The 18,132-nt window shown below is 40.4% G+C and overlaps 1 protein-coding gene across 4 annotated transcripts in view; it reads right to left on the bottom strand.

Moving 5' to 3' along the window:
- The window catches only part of C6H4orf50 (chromosome 6 C4orf50 homolog), a 141,093-nt gene that overhangs the window by 47,723 nt on the left and 75,238 nt on the right, over positions 1-18,132 (bottom strand). For all 4 annotated transcript variants that reach the window (XM_031942705.1, XM_031942704.1, XM_031942706.1 and 1 more), the window contains one exon: positions 781-911. In XM_031942705.1, the coding sequence (XP_031798565.1) occupies positions 781-911 (131 nt within the window). The remainder of the gene's footprint in view (positions 1-780; positions 912-18,132) is intronic.

The following is an 18,132-nucleotide window of genomic DNA, read 5'->3' as shown; positions in this document are numbered from 1 at the left end:
AGGTTTGAGGGAATAAGTAGAATGCAAGTTCAATACAAGTTAAAGTGAAAAGGCAGCTTAAAAAGGCACTGAAATCTTTATCTCCATTAATAAAAGCAACAAGTCTTATTGAATGGTACTTTAAATGGATACCATACATTAAAATTCACAAATCACTTTTAATACATTATCATTCTGAACCCCTTAAGGGCAGGGCTGTCTTTTGCTTCTTTTTGGACCTTTAATGCTTAGAATGGTGTCTGGCATTTAATATTTGTTGACTATAATATAAGAATGGGCATGGTAACTCTGTCTTTTTCATGACCAGTTCTCTATATGTGAGGAACTTCATTCTATTTTATATATTATATTTTAGACATTGACACCATGGAGTAAGTCCAGAGGAGTGGCCAGAATGAAGGCAAGGAATAGGATTGAATTAAAGACCAGACCCTGCCATCCAGTGATATATAACAACAGAAAAACTATCTGACTTGGGCATAGTCTTCTGTATTGTACAAAGTCATTTACTCCAATAATTATATAAAGTAATACATTCACATAAAATAGAGATATAAAGAAATGCAGAAGCTGAGGGAAGAAAAGCAGTGAGTGCCCAGAAGGTTCATAGAAGCTGAAAGAAGGTGGAATTCAGAGCTGTGATTTGAACCCAGGTCTTCTGATTCCAGACCTGTCACTCCACCTTCTATAGCTCATTATCAAAAACATGATATCATTAAGAAGACAGTTTAATTTTTTCAGTAGTAAGTAAACAAAGGGCCAGCTTCTGGCTCCACATACCCGGTATCCTGCAACAAAAGTCCCGTTGCTACGGCCCAACTCATCTACCAGTGGTTTTTCCCAGCCAATCATCAAACACTTCTGACCAACTATTTTAATAATGCACAGAGAGCCAACTGGAGCAGGCGCCTCTGGGGAGAGAACAGACAAGGAGGCAAAGTTACTTTCAAGATAGGGTTCAAAGTCCCCAAACTTTACCTTAATATTTCTTCCTTTCCACAACCTGCAATAATGAAACAAAATAAAATAATCTCTGTCAGATTTGCATCTTGAAAGTATGAACCAAGTGAAAAGGATCTCTGGACTGATATACTCAGGACCCTGCTCTAAACTTAGGAACAACTTCACATTCTGTCGAGGAGTGCTGAGGAATGGAATAGAGTAGGCAATAGTTCCTACTAGGTGCCAAGGACTGAGCCAAATACTTTTCCACATATCATCTCATTGGATCCTCATGACAACCCTGTGAATTGGTTTAAGCTTATTTTTCATTTGAGGAACCAGACACAGAGTCACATGTTTACCAAGTATCTGAAGCCACATTTGAATCCAGAACTCTATTTCAGGGCTCTCATTCTATTGCAGATTCTATTCTATCACCAGATGCCTCAGTGAGGGATGAGTGCTATCTGAAGCAGGCAAAATGGGCTTCAAAATATGGAATGATGGAGATGTCTGGAAAGAATCTTGTGAAAGAGAAGGCCGTAGTTAGATAGAATCTCAAAATATAAAATGTTAGAGCCAGAAGCAATCTCAGAATATAAAACAAAAGGTGTTAGAGCAAAAAGGAACCTGAAAATTGGTTGATTCTCAGATGAGATCATTTTATGTGCTATGGTAAAATCTAAGGACCATTTCCAAATAAAGTTTTATTGTTATTTATAAAATGCTATTTTTTAACTTATATTATTTTTAAAATTGTGAGCATGCTGAAAGTGAAATTCTTGTTCAGGCAATAGGTGAGCCACATGCCCTCGGAGACCAGTCCCACCTGGCCCTTAAGCTCTGTTGGCCTCCTCTGTAACTATACATGGACACTTACAAGTCTGAATTCATGTTCACAGAGAGAATGGAGAAGCAGCTCAGATTTTGAGCTTATCTGCACCTTCAGGACGTCCCTGTGGATTTTAACATAAGGTGCTCATAACTTAAATGCCCTCTTTGTAAGAGAATCCAATTACGGTTTCTATAGTTTATCATGGTTCCAAACTCATTCTGCCTCCATACATCATTTCCTATAATTAGAATGGTTTCTCTTCCTACTTCTCAACCCTCTTCTTCCCTTTCTTCTTTCTGATGAAATACTGCCATTTAAAAAAAAATTCTACTTCAATATATCTTTCATGATTTTTGATCCATGAGCTCCATAACAAAAAGAAACCTCATCTTCCTCTGACAGGACCATGTAATAATGGCAGGAAAAAGGAGGAAAAAAATTTTAAAGCTAGAAAATATTTTGTTATTATTCAGTCATTTCCATTGTATCTGATTCTTCATGACCCCATTTTGAGTTTTCTTGACAAAGATACTAAATCACACAGTGAATAAATGTCTATGGTCAGATTTGAATTTATGAAGATGAATATTCCTGATTCCAAGCTCAGTACACTTTGCACCATGTTACCTAGTTGTACCAAGTTTTATTGTCATTTTAATTATGCCTTCTAATAGGAATGAATGTTTTATTATTCTCAAACAATGCTTTTTCTGCAATTATTGAGATAATCATTTGATTTTTGTTGTTTCTGCTATTGATATGGTAAATTATGCCATTTGATGCATATATGTGTGTAGTACTGATTATTTCTTCATTGTCTATATATCTTTTACCAAAATGCAATTTCTCCAACTATGTCTTTTAGCATTGTTGTGAGTTCACTGTTTTTTTTTTTTTTTTAAACTTCAGTTGAAGTATAATAGAGGGCTTTGGTTTTACTTTGCATGTGTCTCCTTATAGGAGCGTTCATTCCATTCACATTCACAGTTATGATTACTTGGTTTATCCTTTTTTTTCTCTTTTTTACCCTGTTACTTTTCAAAAGTTTCTTCTCTGACCCCTGTGTCTCTTATTCCTCCTCCCTTCTATCAGTGTCCCTTTTTTATTCCCTTTTCTTCCTATTTCTGTGTTGGAAAAGATAGATTTCTAAACCTAACTGAATGTGTATATTATTCTCTCTTTGAACCAATTTCAATGAAAATAATGATCAAATGTTGTCCCCCTCATTTTCCCTTCCATTGCAAAAGTTACCCTGTCTTTTATGTAAGATAATTTTTGCTGTTCTTCCTCTCCCTTCCCTCTTCTCCCAGTGCATCCCTCTTTTACACTTCTTGTTCATTTTTTAAATCATCTCATGCCCTCTTTCTATGTATCTTCCTTCTAAATGTCCTAATGATAAAGTTCTTAGGAGTTGCAAACATCATCTTCTTACATAGGAATGCAAAGAATTAACCTGTTTTAAATTTATGGTTTAAATCACATAAAATTAAATATATAAAATTATAAAGGAAGCCAAAAGTTAGTAAACATTAAGATGTACCTTTTTTCTCATCCAAGTTCATTGGACTCCCTAAAATTTGAATGATAAATTATTTAATATTGATGTAGTCCAACCTCTCATTTTATAAATAAAAGAAAAATAAATATATATATATATTCTATCAAGACAATGGTGTCCAATTTGTGGACCAGGATCCTTAGGAGTTATCACAAGATGTTTATTAATCCATATGGACACCAAACATTGTTCATTTTGAAACCAAGAGGCAGTATGTTATGGTGAGTAGAGGACATTCCACAAAACCACAAAAACCTAGGTTCAAGATCTATTTTTGATATTTATACTAGGTGTGCTACCCACGTTAGTATCTCAGGGTCCTCATGCTACCTTCTAAGACTAAGTAGCAAAGAAGATACTTACCTATTTAAGCAAAAGTTTTTTCACCTCATAGTTCCTTCTATCAGTGAGACTACATGTATAATTTATAACATTAAGATGTATTTCATGAGCCCCAAAACTCTATCTTACATAAAAGAGCCATGTAAGTAAGAGCTTTTACAATGGAAAGAAAAATGGGAAAGGGCAATATTAGAATCTTACTCTCATTGGAATGGGTTCAAAGAGGGAATAATATACACATTCAGTTGGATATAGAAATCCATCTCACATCACATGGAAGGAGGAAGGGAAGGGAATAAAAGAGGATGTGGGGGTTGATAGGAGAGAGGGGGATTAAGAGAAGAAGGAGTCAGAAGTAAAACAGACTTTGAGAAGGAACAGAGTAAACTAAGAGAAAAGGGATAAAAAGGGAAAAAATAGGATGGAGGGAAATACACAATAATCACAACTATTAAGAGGGGTTCTCATACTTTAAAAAGTTTGGAAACCAATGTTCTAGCAGTTTAAATTGGGGAAAAGAGTAAAAGTAAGCTTAAAATGAGATTAGTGAATATTATTCTTATTATTAGAGAATAAATTAATAGTATTTAATTACTATATTTCCCCATATTTCAGTAGCTAAAATCTTTCCCTTGAGATTTCCATCTACATTTCTGGAATTCTCAGATATCTTTTTATTTTAGGCTAAATTTGGATCTTTCCCTAATTTCAATTCCTTCCTATAGTACACTGATGCTGCCCAATGAATCATCTGGCCCATTGTTTAAAAATTCTAACAAGAAGTTTGACATTTATGTTCTTAAAAAAAACATTTATGTGATTTAAGACAAAGAATGGGTTTTTAATCTCCAGTGAGTTTCTCTAATCTCTCTAAACTCCTTCAAGAAACTGATACCCATTAATCTTTTTGTTTGCTTTCTCTCAATCTGTCAACGTTTATCTGCTACTCAGATATAATAATGCAAGAGTGGATTGTTAATCGACTCTGAGTAGATTATTCTTTCAGATGCCCCTAATCACCTACTCTGTTCTAGGCACACGGACAGAATTCATATGAAACAGTAGCTGGTCTCAAAATTCAAATGAAAGTAAACTTTTCTGGTATACTTTTGGAAGCCGTATATTATATTATTAAAAAAAAACGGGTAGAGAGTTTGAAGGCCTGAGTTTTCATTGCAGCTGAATTCAGTGTTTATATAAGTATTCTCATCTGTAAAATAGAAGTCAAAATAGCGCAAGCCTCATGAGATTGTTATTATGAAGCCAAATGGGAGATCATGTTGATAAAATAATGTGTAAACTTTAAAAGTCTCTATAAATTTCACTTATCATGACCTTGTAAAATTACACATTTCATAATTCCTTCTGGTTTTTATGGAGGGCATGGAGATGGTCTCTAAGGTAGGAAGAACTGGGTTGAAATCCTGTCTCTGATGCATACTAACTATGGGACTGTGAGCAAATCACTTAATTTCTCACTGATCTGGGCAGCTCTAAGACCATATAGTGAAGAAACACTTATGGACATGCTCTGGGAGAAGGACTTTGTTCACTTGGGAATTCCCTATGCCAATGAAATCACAAGTATAGTCCTTCTGTCTCGTTTCCTGGCCCCTGATGAAGCACCCACCTTTCCTCTGGCCTTTTTTTTCCCGACTACAACTCAGTCTCTGTTCTGGGGACCTGACACCCACTTTTATTGATGTTGCTTTGTCTAGAACCCGGCATCCACATGACATTCTCAGCATTTATAAATCATGCCATTGTGTGTGTTGCTCTTATTTTTCTCCTTTTCTTGTACACATTGTTTTTGCTATCTTTCCCCATTAAACTTTAGGTTTTTCTGTCTTGTTTGCCTGTATTTGTATTCCCAGAATTCAGCAGATTGATTGGCAAACCGTATGTGCTTAATAATTAATTTCCCATTCATTCATTCAATAAGGGAGCTACCCAAGAACACACTTGATATCAGAGTTAGGATGTGAACATAGATGGTCTGCAGCTCTAGTTTTATCATTTGGGATAACTCATCTGGTCTCTCTAAGTTTCTGCCGTAAGGGACCCACACTAGAGAATATCTAAGGTATTTTCCAGCCTTAATATTCATATACTCATATGATTTTGTGGTTTACATATACTTTTATGTTTTATATGAATACTTTTATAATTCCAAGTACTAAATTTAATATGTTCCCATAACTTATCATAGTCTCCAAGAAAGATGCTTTCTATTATTGACCTAATAAATAAGCCAACTTAAGATGAATAGCTTGGCTTGGGTTTTGCTGGCTTAGCCAGAATTTTAATACAGAAAGCAGATGCTTGTTCCTCATGTGTCAAATTGTAGCAGCCTGGCACAGGTGACATTACTGGATTTTAGCTCAAATGACATTAATTTTTAAGCTTAAAATCACAACAACAACTCTAGTATTTACTATCTGTGTAATCTTAGGCAAATTGCTCAGTTTTCTCATCTAGAAAATGGGTGTGTTTAATTTGATGGATGAAGGATTCCTTTATTTCCTTCCTTCCATTCAAAAATTATTTCCTAAGCATTTACTATATGCTACACACTGAGCTGGATTCTGGGGCCACAACAACAAAAATGAAATAGCTCCCGCTTTTAAGGACCTTACATAAGTATCTTCTTTCATTTTGGGATGATGAAATTTGGACACTGACAAGTAAATACAAACTATAAATAATATAAGTACAAAGGAGGAGGAGCTCCAGCAACTGGGAAAATCCAAATAAACCTCATGGAAGAGACATCTGATCTGCACTTTGAAGGACTCGAGGAGGAGCCTCAGTTTCTAACCAATGGCTTTGCTCATTCTAGGAGCTTCATGACAATTACAGTAATGATCCTGTATAAGATCAAGAAATCATTAACTACTAGAAATCATTGTCCCCTCTAAGAAAGGTGGTAAGAAAATTGGATTTGGCAATCAGGAGACCAAGAACTGAATCCCAGTAAGGATGTTGACTAGTTGTATGATTTTGAACTGTTCCATTATAGCCAGTAAATTCGGCATAGAAGAGGCACTTAAATGTCTATTGACAGAATGTTATCTGTTCCATTATTCACTCAATAGGGAAATTGAATAGTGAGGGTGAGAATAGAATGTCTATGTTGAGATGGAACTTGGAATGGAGAATGTTATATCTGGAAGACAAGGTAGAGGTGCAACTCAGACCACTGCACACTCCCATCAGCCATCCCCCAGGTCTCAATTTGCAAGTGAGAAAACTAAAATACACAGAAAAGTGATTTGTTAAAGCTCACCCATCTAAGCTGGAATGAAGCCAAAAAGAAAATCAAGGTGTCTGAGCTTTCATCCAAGAATTTTCCCTAAAGGAGAAAGCATGTTAAGGGCACTTTAGGAGAAAGGGGACGGTGGGAGAAAGTTCAAAAAGGTTGCCAGCCTAGGACTTCCTGGAGAGAAACTGCTTTATTTTCCAGTCAAAAATGATGATTTGATAGTTAAGTAGAGGCTGCTTATGAAAAGGCTGTGGCTTCCCAGCTGCTGACTAACTCTATTCTTTAAGTCCATAATTAAATCAATATAGCATATTTTCTCCTTCACATGTGTAACTGGAGGTTGTGTTTCTTTGACTTTTAAAAGAAGCTTTAAGATAGAAAAATTGAAGCCATGAAATTGTAGTTGTCCAGCATAAAAATAAAGATAATCATTGTTCCCTAGCCCTTTTGCTTTTTTAACACTCTCCTTACAACAACCTTGTAACGGGGGACACTAAAAAATGGTTTAAGAAAAAACCCAGTCCTTCTTTCAATGATCTTACATTCTAATGGGGGAATCTAATGGAAATACCTACATACAAATATGCTATGTGAATGACAAATAGGAAATAATCTGTTCTCTTGCACTGTTTGCCCTTCATTTTCAGAAAGTAAACAGAGATAGTAGGGAAACATTGTCTAGTTTTAGGTATTTGTACTGACCCATCTGCCACAAAACATTTTTTAACCTGGAATTAAGAGTTGTTGCTGTGGTCGGTTAGTGCAGGGACACAGCACTTAATGACGCCATAAAGGTTGGGACGTTGGCAAAATTGAGAGTTTGCCAAAGTTAGATTTGGCATCCCTAGCTCCCTTCCCCTCTTTCTCGCCAAGCCTACACTTGAAGCCTTTTCCGTAGGACCTGGCAGAGCTTTGCCCCACTGGCATAGCCCCATCTCCATGCCATGTTGAAGCACTCAATTTTTCTAAGAGTGGCTACATACCTTGGTTTCAGCATGGGAAAGGCAAGAGAGTGAAGGTAACGTTGAAACACTTCTAAACTTCAGACCAATAAAATGATAACAGACCCTAACTGGGAACCAAACTGGGTGAGACCATGGTAAGGCTTAGTGAGAGAAGGCCCAAATGCACCTTCCAGTTCTTCACCAACTGCCTTGGGAAAATGACTTGACCTTGCTAACAGGTTTCCAGCTTCCTCTTTGGGGCAATTATAATTTAAAGCACTTGGGTAAGCTCCCCAGAGCAGAGATGTTGTAAGGATCAAATGAAAGGACGCAAATCACCTAATTCTAATTCTAACCCTAACCCTAAAGCACAATGCACATAGTCTAATTTGACTCAAAGGGCTGGGAGAGTTTGAGGTATGTGTGGGAAGTGATTTCAGGGAATATACTTAGGAGAGGAAAAAAGCAGCCAGCTGCACCTGCTGGGCCCAAAATGGTCACGGCAGGTCCCACCTGGACATTAATCAGCAAATGGGAAACTGGAGGCTTATAGGAGCCAAAGAAAATACTGAAAGGGACTTGGAGGTCATCTGATCCAAGCACCTTGCTTTATAGATGAGCAAATGGAGGCTGAGATTACATGACTAGCTGAGGGTCACACGACCCTCTGAGGCAGGATCTGAATCCAGTTCTTCCTGACTCCAACTAGCACAGTATGTACTGAGCCACCCAGGGGCCTAAACCTGCAAAATAAGGCAAAGGAACTAGAATGCTTTCTAAGCTCTCATCCATATTCTGTTGGAAGGCCCATTCCCGCTCTGGTACTTTGGGCTCCATGTACAGTTTCCCTCCCATTGCCATTCTGTCTTCTAAGGTTTCCTCTGGCTCAGCACACTATGCCTACCTGCTTAGGTATGACCTCGAGCCAAGATTTGTTCTCCATTTTTTTTTCGACTACAACCAAGTTTTATTTAACAATGCAAAAAGCATTCTTGGCTCAGAGGCTGTAGAAAAAGAGGCAGGCAGGCTGGATTTGGTCTGCTATCTGTAGTTGGTCCCCGTTTTCCCAGCCCACAATCATCTTTCCCCCTTTGAACTTAGAGCCATCTGTTGTACTATATATACCATTCACTCGAGGATGAATCATGTAACTATTTTAGCTCATTCATTCAACAAGCCTTGGAGTATATACTATTCAACTAAACTGAATTGAGCTCAACATTCAGGGACTTCTAGGCTCTAGAGACAGCAAGACCTAAAAAATATCCCCCAAAAAGAAAAACAAAAAGCTCTCCATAATTCTTGCTCTTGGTCTGTTAGACAAGAAGTCATTAATAAAACTTTCTATCTGTTTGGGTAAAAGTACAAAGAGAGACAAAAACACATTCCCTACCTTTGGGGAGCTTATGTTCTGATGGAGAACATGACCTGTAAACACATAGTTACATGCAAGATACACCCAGATCTTGCCCCAAGACAGGGACGCTTCCTATATACCAATAGGGATAAGACATGCATGCAGACAAATATATTAGGGGAGGAGACGTACAGACAAAACATAATAATGTCCTGGGAAAGTGTGATGAGCAAGTGAGTTATTTTTCTCAGGCAGATGGAAGGAAGGGGAATTTTTTTTTTTTTACAGGAAGTGGCACCTGAGCTTGACCTTGAAGAAAAGAACTATAAGAAAAGGTGATGTGGAAGGTGTACAATATGTGCATGTACCTATAGGAGCACATGGAGGCAAGGGATAATTTGCCAAGTTCGGCTGGAAGAGCTGATAAATCCTCAGAATAAGGTTATTGATGACTAGATGATAATAGCACCCAACTCCCAAAGTTTTTGGGAGGACAAGTGGGATGAACTTCACTTGAGAAGTTCAAGTGCTTTTGTAAGCTTTAAATGCTAACTACTGTAAGCTAGAAATGCTAACTACTGGGATTATTTAAGCTGGAAGGTGATTGTGACAAAATTCTGCCAGTGTCATATAGCCCACATGGACCGCAAGTACTCTGGGGGCAAGAAGCATGATCTGAACTTCTCTGGCTACCCCCACAATGTTTGAAAGCCCAACAGTATATCTGGAAGAGATCTTAGCAGAACATAGAATGCAATTTCTTGCTTTCCCAGAGAAGGGAGCTTCCCAAGGTCCCAAAACTTCCATTTTACATATGAGGAATCCTGAGATAACGTGACCAACTCTGAAGAGAATGTGTTAGTGAGACCTCAGGCATCCCCCCCTCTGGCAAAGAGGGAGCTTGGTCCAGGAGAGCTCGGACTGCTGGCTCAGCATCCTGAGATCGGCCAGTGTGGCCCTATTAGGTGGGAAATCCCAGGCAAGCCAAGGAAGGCCGGGTGGATTCCAGCTTGGGAGTGAGACAAAGGGCCACTTTTTTTTTTAATTTCCCACAATGGTCAGTGTCCTTTCTTGGAGAGAAAATTATTAAGAATGTCAGGCCATTCAGGGACATCTTAATCAATCTTCCAGGAAAGACTTGTTCAGGATTCTGTGCTGCAGGCACCGAGTCCCAGAGGGCCCTCTGGCTTGGGGAACTCTGGCTGTAACCACTGATTTATGCCGATGCTTCAGGAATTAATTTGATTCCCATGCACCCCCAAGGTTAAGGGATCATGGCTGAAGCATTAGGAGCTCGGTACATTTGGGGCAAATGCAAAATAGGCACCAAGCCATAGGTGAGGATAGCTGCTACACACTGATTTGTTTTAAAGATTTGCCTTGCTAATTGTTCCCCACATATATTGCCATCTGGTTTGGTAGCATTCAGTCACTGGCCATGGGTTTGACCTCGGGTCTGGTATGCAATCATAACAACTCCCAGGTTTAATTTGCAGTGCTCTTGGCTGGGGGTGGGCAATGTGTGCCTCAGTTGAAGGGGCTTAACTTTCTCAGACTCTGAGGTTCCCAAAAGCCATCACATGGTAGATACAGAAGAAAGACTAGATGGATTCACTGCCCTGCCCTACCACTCTACTGGCTGCCTTTGTTTAAGCATTTTTCTCTGTTAAAAGGGAAGCTGAAGTCCAGGCAAAGGGCAAAAATTCAGAATCACTGTGGTGCTTTAAAAAGTTCAGAAAACCTTGTTGCTTTTGTTTTATTGTATAAAGAGAATCATGTTGATTTTATCTGAGAATAAGCCATCTGCCAAGGCAAACCAGGTAGTACAGTGGACAGAGCCTAGGGCCTGGACTCAGGAAGACTCACCTTCATGAGTTCAAATCTGATCTCAGACATTCCTAGAGGTGTGATTCTGGGCAAGTCACTTCAGCTAGTTTGCCTCAGTTTCCTCATCTGTAAAATGATCTGGAAAAGGCAGCATGTCTGCCAAAACCCAAATAGGGTCACAGAGTTGGGCGTGACTGAAAATGGCTGAATGACAACAACCTGCCATCCTGAGAGAGCTTCTTCATTCATCTTTGCCAGGCTGAAAGCCCCTTGAGCTCTCATGGAGAAATCGCATCCCCAGGACCCTTGCTGAGTTCTGCCTCCTGAACTTTACCGCATGACCTCAGGCAAGTTAGTGTTTCCCTCTGGATTTCCTCTGTACCAGGAGAGACAGCAGACAAAATGACCTACAAGGCCTTTGACAGCTTCTGGCCGAGCGGTGCTCCAGCTAAGGGCCAGGAGCTCTGAGTGAAACACCTCCAGGATCCGAGAGATTCTACTTCTCCTCCATTTTCACCCGAGTGATCTTGAGCCATTTCTATGCCTTCTCCAATACTGTTTCCTCCTGTGCTCACCTCCCAGAGCCACTGGGAGGAAAGGATTTAATAAAGATGGCCCTGTGCTAAGATGCACTTCCCAATATTTGGAAAAGGTCTGCCTTTGGAAGTTGTAGGAGCAGCTTGTCTCGGGAAGTCCCATGAGAATATTTGCAAGGTCCCTAGCACAGTGCCTGGGACAGACCAGTTCAGCCATTTTTCAGTCCTGTCTGGCTCTCCGTGACCCAATCTGGGGTATTCTTACAAAGATATCCGAGTGACTGGTCCTGCCCTCTCCAGCTCCTTTCACAAATGAGGGAAGGGGAAGCAAAAAGCCCGGGGTCACACTGCTAGTACATGTTGGACACAGATCTGAGCTCAGCACTATCCACTGCACCCCTAGCCATGCTTGCCAAACAGGAGCCCTTCCCTTCCTTTCCCCGCCCTTCTCTGGATTCTTGCTCTATGTCCCAGGTGTCCCCTGCCTTTTGGTCAGAAGCACCAACTGTGCCTGGTCTCTGGGCTTTGGAGGCAGAAAGTTGGTAAATTGGGCTGATACCTCTCTGTGCATCCCATTAACCTGCCACGTTGGAGCTCTGAGAGAAAAGCCTCCGATGGCAAATTAAACTCCCTTCCAAACACCAGGCTAAAAGACAGGAAGACTGAAATCCAAGAGGAATCGGTCGGAAATGGAAGCGAGTTGTTGTAACAAACCTTCCAGGATTTGGACGCTGACAGTTAAGAAGACGGGGAGTCAAGCCTCCTGCCCTCCTCTGCATGTAGTAAGCACCCCTCACTCACTTCCTCCATGTCACTTCACCTACTTTGGGGCTACAAAGAGTTCAGACCCAACCATAAAGTTACCAGAGCCAGAGTCCCTTCTCCGAGCCTCAGAATTTTCATGTGTACAATGTAAAAGGTCAAACCCCTTTGGATTTTCCCTCTTCCCAGCCTGGACAGTTGGGGTGAGGTCAAATAGGGTCAAAGGACCTGAGTTAGCTCCCGCATCCTTTTGGAAAAAATAATTCATCTTCTTCTGTCTTATGTTCCCATTTGTCAGATAGGGAAAGTTTTACCAGGGCCAAGAGGACTAAAAGAAACAGTCCACAAAACATACATGTGTATCCCCATGTTTATATGAGCATATATACATAGCTACATATATATAGGCGTGCCATGGGTAACCACACATATCTATGTGTATATATGTGTGTGTCTCAGGCCGTGTATTATTGATTCCTACCAAAATCCAATATTAACACCAAAAGAAAAGAAGTGAGAAATGGTCTAAACTCTGTTGCCTAAATGGTGCTCATCTTCCTTAACCTCCTTCCCACTCTCCCTCAAATTTGGACTCTCCCTCTGATGCCCTGATCTCAGATGGGTGAAATTAAGCCAGCAGAAGCAGGCAGCCATGGCATGACCACCCTCCCACCCCATCCCCCATCGAGCTCTGCTTTCTGGGCTGTCTTCCTCCATTAGAATGTAATCTCCTTAAGCTTGCTTGCTTATTTTTGGAAAGTGCCTTCTCTTTGGATGATTTGGCCCGAGAAGCTAATCCTGGGAGCACTGATGATGAAACCTTTGACAAAACTAAAGGACATGGAGGAGCAAATGCTGACTTGCTTAACTGATTTTAATATATATAAATAAATATATTACAGATATATATTTAGAACAGATCAAAAAGAAACACTGTCTATGGCACTTAATAAAAATGACCAGGCTAATTATGGTAAAGGCTGAAAATTGGTTTAAGAAAGATCTTCAAGTCATGGATTAACAATGAGTTATTCAAAGAAGCCAGGATCCCTATTTATTCATTCATTCTCTTCCTTCCTTCCTTTCTTCTTTCTTTCCTTCCTTCCTTCCTTTCCTTTCTTCCTCTCTTCCTCCCTTCCTCCTTCCCTCTCCCCTCTTCCCTCATCACTCCCTCCCTCTCACATGTAAGAAGGTTACAAAGTCCCCTGAAATGGGCGAAAGGGGAAACTGCTTCTCTTGTGGAAGTGCTCTTTGCTTTTATGAATTTTCCTACAGAATTTGATCCTTTATCCAATAACCTTCTACTTTCTTTCCTACTTTCTGTGCTTGTATATAGTCTTATCCTTCAGTACTCTGGTAGGCTGTAAGTTTCTTGAAGGCAGGCACTGTACTGCTTTTTATCATTTGTACTTCCAGCACAACGCTTGACACATAGTTGATATTTTAAAATGGGATCATTCACTGCTTATGGTGCACCAGATACTATGTTAAGCTAAGCACGGAGGATATAAATACAAAAACCGAAAAATAAAAGATCCAAAGCAAAAAATATGAAAGCAAGACAGTTCCTGCCTTCAAGGAGCTTATGTTACACAAGGAAGAAACTGTATTTAGAAGAATGGTGGCTAAGGCGCCATATTTTAGTTTGGGAAGTCAGAAGGCTGGTGAGGACAATCGATCAGCCTTTCTCAGAAACAATGGCAATGTTTCTGTTCCCAGGGCAGAAGGTGGAAGGTGAGGTTGGGGCAGGGGACTCTGGACACAATGGCAGACCCAACGGCCAGGGCATGCGACTGAATGGAAAATGATCTCTGGTCTGGCCTTAGACTGGCCAAAGATGGCAGGATGGGAGGAGCGTCTCGCTCACTCTCCTCTCTGTCAGGTTAGCTAAGTTCCAGGGAGGAATTCCAAAGCTGAATTAATTAGGTCACCCTGGACTTTGGAGGCTCCCACACCATACAGCTAGAGTGACTGGGTGAAGAAGACTCAGATTCAAATCCAGACTCTGATGTTTATGAACTTCACAAATCAAAGCAAGCCATTTGACCTTCTATGTCTCAATTTCATCATCCATGATACGAGAATGATAGCAGAACCCCTCCCCCAAGAGTTATTATGAGGATTGAATGCAAGGTGCAAGGTGCTTGGCAAATATTAGCGTGCTCCATCAATGCTCGCTCTCATTCTTGGGATCTCTGAAGGTCATGGAGTCGGCAGGAAGAGATGGCAAGAAGATAATGGGGTCATGGCTGTAGGGGACGGGAGGCACGTCCAGGTCTGGAGCAGGCTGGAGAGAGGGAGTGTGACACTGAAGAAGATTCCCGGCTCCTTGTGGGACAGAGCCCAAGGCTCTGCAACTTTGTGTACTAGGAGAATGGTAGGATCCCAAGCCCTTTAGTTAAAATGAGGCTGGACTGCTAAGTATCCCCTAACCTCACCACTCTGTTCCCTGCCCCTGTGCATTTGGGTAAGTCATCTCCCCTGGACCATCATCAGTTTCACTTCTTTACATCACTGTCTTTCAAAGCTTAATTCAGGTGGTTTATGCATTATCTTTCTATTTTCCCAGTTATTGCTCATTATTTCTATCTGTTTAAGTCTCTACCTTTGTCCATCTGTCTGCCTCTGTCTCTGTCTCTCTTCTCTGTGTCTCTCTGTCTCTCTATCTCTATCATCTCTAGCTATCTTTATCTCTCTCTCTGTATATGTCTGTGTCTGTCTTCCTCCCATCCTCTTTTCCTTCCTTCCATCCTTTCTTCCTTCCTCCCTCCCTTCCTCTTTCTCCCTCCCTCCCTTCCTTTTTTCCTTCCTTCCTTGCTTCCTTTTTCCCTTCCTTCCTTGCTTCCTTTTTCCTTCCTTCCTCCCTCTTTCCTTCCCTTTTTTTATCCCTCCTTTGCTTCCTTCCTTCCTCCCTTCTTCCTTCCTTTCTTTCATTTATCCCTCTCTCCTTCCCTCCCTTTCTTCCTTCTTCCCTCCATCTCTCCCTCACTCTCTTGTCTCTCTGGGTCTCTCTTCTCTTCCCTTCTCTTCTCTTCTCTTCTCTTCTCTTCTCTTCTCTTCTCTTCTCTTCTCTTCTCTTCTCTCTCTCTCTCTCTCTCTCTCTCTCTCTTATTACATTTACTTATCTGAGTGCATCTTTGTATCCCCAGTGCCTAGCCTAGATCTGCCCACATCATGTATACTCTGTGGAATTGCATTCCATAGCTATTTAAGAGCAACCCCTTTCTCTTCTTTTTTTTAAGTCCCCCTACCCCAAGGAGCCATATTTAGAGAGTTGGTTTTGGTTAATTCTCAGAACGAAAGCAAGAAAATTTTCAGAAGGTGGAGTGAGAAGAAAATAGCACAGCTGAAAAGAAGGGAAGATGAACAAATCTCTTTGTAGGTCACTTAGCAGACTTTCTGCTGTTCTATTTCTAAGCCAGCAGCTGTTCGTACTATCAATGCCCTTCATGCCAGCTCTAGAGACATGGATTTCTATCGAGAACATTGTCCTTGTTTATAAGTATTCCATACTGACACCGAATCTATTCTTCCAAGAATAGGGTGGGGGTGGGACATTTTAGCTTGAGAGAGTAGTAGGCATCTGCCATGTAAAATTCAAGACAGTTTAAAAGGGAGAGAAAGATTCTTTCATTCATTTGATTGTAAATGATGTGCCCAAAATAACTAAGCTAGAACTGGGCAGAGTTGGAACTCCAGGCTAAGCTCTAGCTTCTGTCCCACAATTTTCCCATGCAAAAATCAGACTTCTTGGAGGTAAAGTTGGGATTGGGTTGAGGGATGGTATTGTAATTGAGGACCTCGGAATCTCAGAGTTAGGAGAGTCTTCAGAGTCAAAAGCCTCTTGTAACCCATCACACAGCTCAACCAGCTTCCACAAGAAGGTCTCCAGGGATGAAATCCTTACTTCCTACCTTCCCAAGCAACTCACTCCATTTTCCACTTCTTCTTCTTCTTAGGTATCTGATATTTTGAACTTAGATGACAAATCATAGGTTTGATGTGAATGGGTATGTATATACACAGCAGATTCATGGATACACATCATTATCATCATATTAATGATCATATGATCTCATTTTGTCCTCACAACTACCCTTATTATCCCCTTTTTATGGATGGGCAAATCGAGGCTGCACAAGGGTAAATGACTTTCCCAGGATCACGCAGTTAATAAGTATCTGAGGCAGGATTTGAACTCTGATTTACCCAACTTCTGGTCTAGTGTTCTATCCAACAAGCTATCCATCTGCCTTTATGCATGCATATAAACACACATACGCATAAATAAATGTGTGGGGTAGCATATAGGTTATATACCTGTTGACTCTCATGTTATCGTATGGCTTCAATTGGAAGTCCATATATCTGCATATTTTTCAAGAGATCTGGCCCCATTTATATCCTCTCATCCAACTCTGAACCCCAGTGGACAAGCCAAGGGATAACGGAGACAGGCTGGGAGACACATATGACATCTTCCTCATCTACCCAACACTAAAATTTACATCTGTAAAATGCAAAACCAACATACTCTCTTGTCTAAACAAAAAGACGTTTGAGAGGTTATCAATTCAGTGTACATAAAGTCAAGCGAAGATCAAAAAATTTCAGAAACCATAAGGCAACAATCCTTGAAGCTAGAAAAAGGTAAAAAGTTAAACAATTCCAACAAAAAGAAATGTCTGTTGGAAAACAGGAAATAAACATCCATTTGCACGATCTAATAGCGGTCATAGGGAAGTAAAATGTTTTAACAGAAAGAACAAGAGCTTACTATTGCCTCGTTCTTATTCCACAATGCATTAAGTACTTGCTGTGGGCTCTGCACTCCCAGGATCTCTCTTTCCTCAGAGGTTAATACACACACAGGGTAACAAGGCTGACATTCCCCTCCAGTGCTCTTATGGAGAAGCCAATCATAACACACAGTGCCCAGGAATATCTGAACGAGTCCTTTAGCTTCAGGCTGTAACCGAAGAGCAGCATTATCAACACTGAGCCATCAGTTTCTAAGTTCAAAGGTACCTTCCAAAAGTTGGCAGGATAAGATAGAGAGAGAAAGGGTAGGCAAGGGGGCTCACAGCTGAAGATTCTCTTCTTGTAGTGATAACTTCAGCTAAAAATAACAAGGCTTTTAACACACAGTGCTTCAAAATATCAAATTAATAAATCAACAGGCATTTACTAAGTAACTATTATGTGTCAGGGAATCAGGGGTGCAAAAATATGAATGAAACAGACTTCGAGAAGCTTCTGTTTTGTAAGAGAACCTGGATGGCAATATTTCAGATAGCCTGTGATTTCATCCATGAAGCTCTCCTCTTCACTACTGCAACTCACGGGCCCTACATACCCTACAGTGATGATCTCATGAGTCACTGTGGACAAATTATTTCTCACCTGATGCTCATGAGGATCATAATAGGGGTGATCTCATTATAAAAACAGAAGGACTCCAGAAGCCATCTATTCCAACCCCTTAAAATGTTCAAATGAAGAAACTGAAGTTCATGAAGTTTCAATAATCATGCAGGTAGCATCCAAGCTTCTAACTCCAGCACCAATACTCTGCACTGTCCAGGATGCTTGTGAGAAGTCACTATGAATATGGTCAAAGCTGGCACTTAGGTAATGGATATGTAAATAGTCACCTGGCTCATGTTCCGTGTTCTTTCAATTGGGTAGCACATCTTGGAGCTAATATTCCGCTGACCTAGCCTTGGAGAACCGAGGCTCTCTTCTGCATGAAGATGAGCCTCTAGAG

Source organism: Sarcophilus harrisii, chromosome 6 (assembly GCF_902635505.1).
Source record: "Sarcophilus harrisii chromosome 6, mSarHar1.11, whole genome shotgun sequence".
In the NCBI taxonomy this organism is placed as follows: domain Eukaryota; kingdom Metazoa; phylum Chordata; class Mammalia; order Dasyuromorphia; family Dasyuridae; genus Sarcophilus; species Sarcophilus harrisii.
The sequence above is the reverse complement of the archived record's forward strand: the minus strand, read 5'-3'. Positions and strand labels throughout refer to the sequence as shown.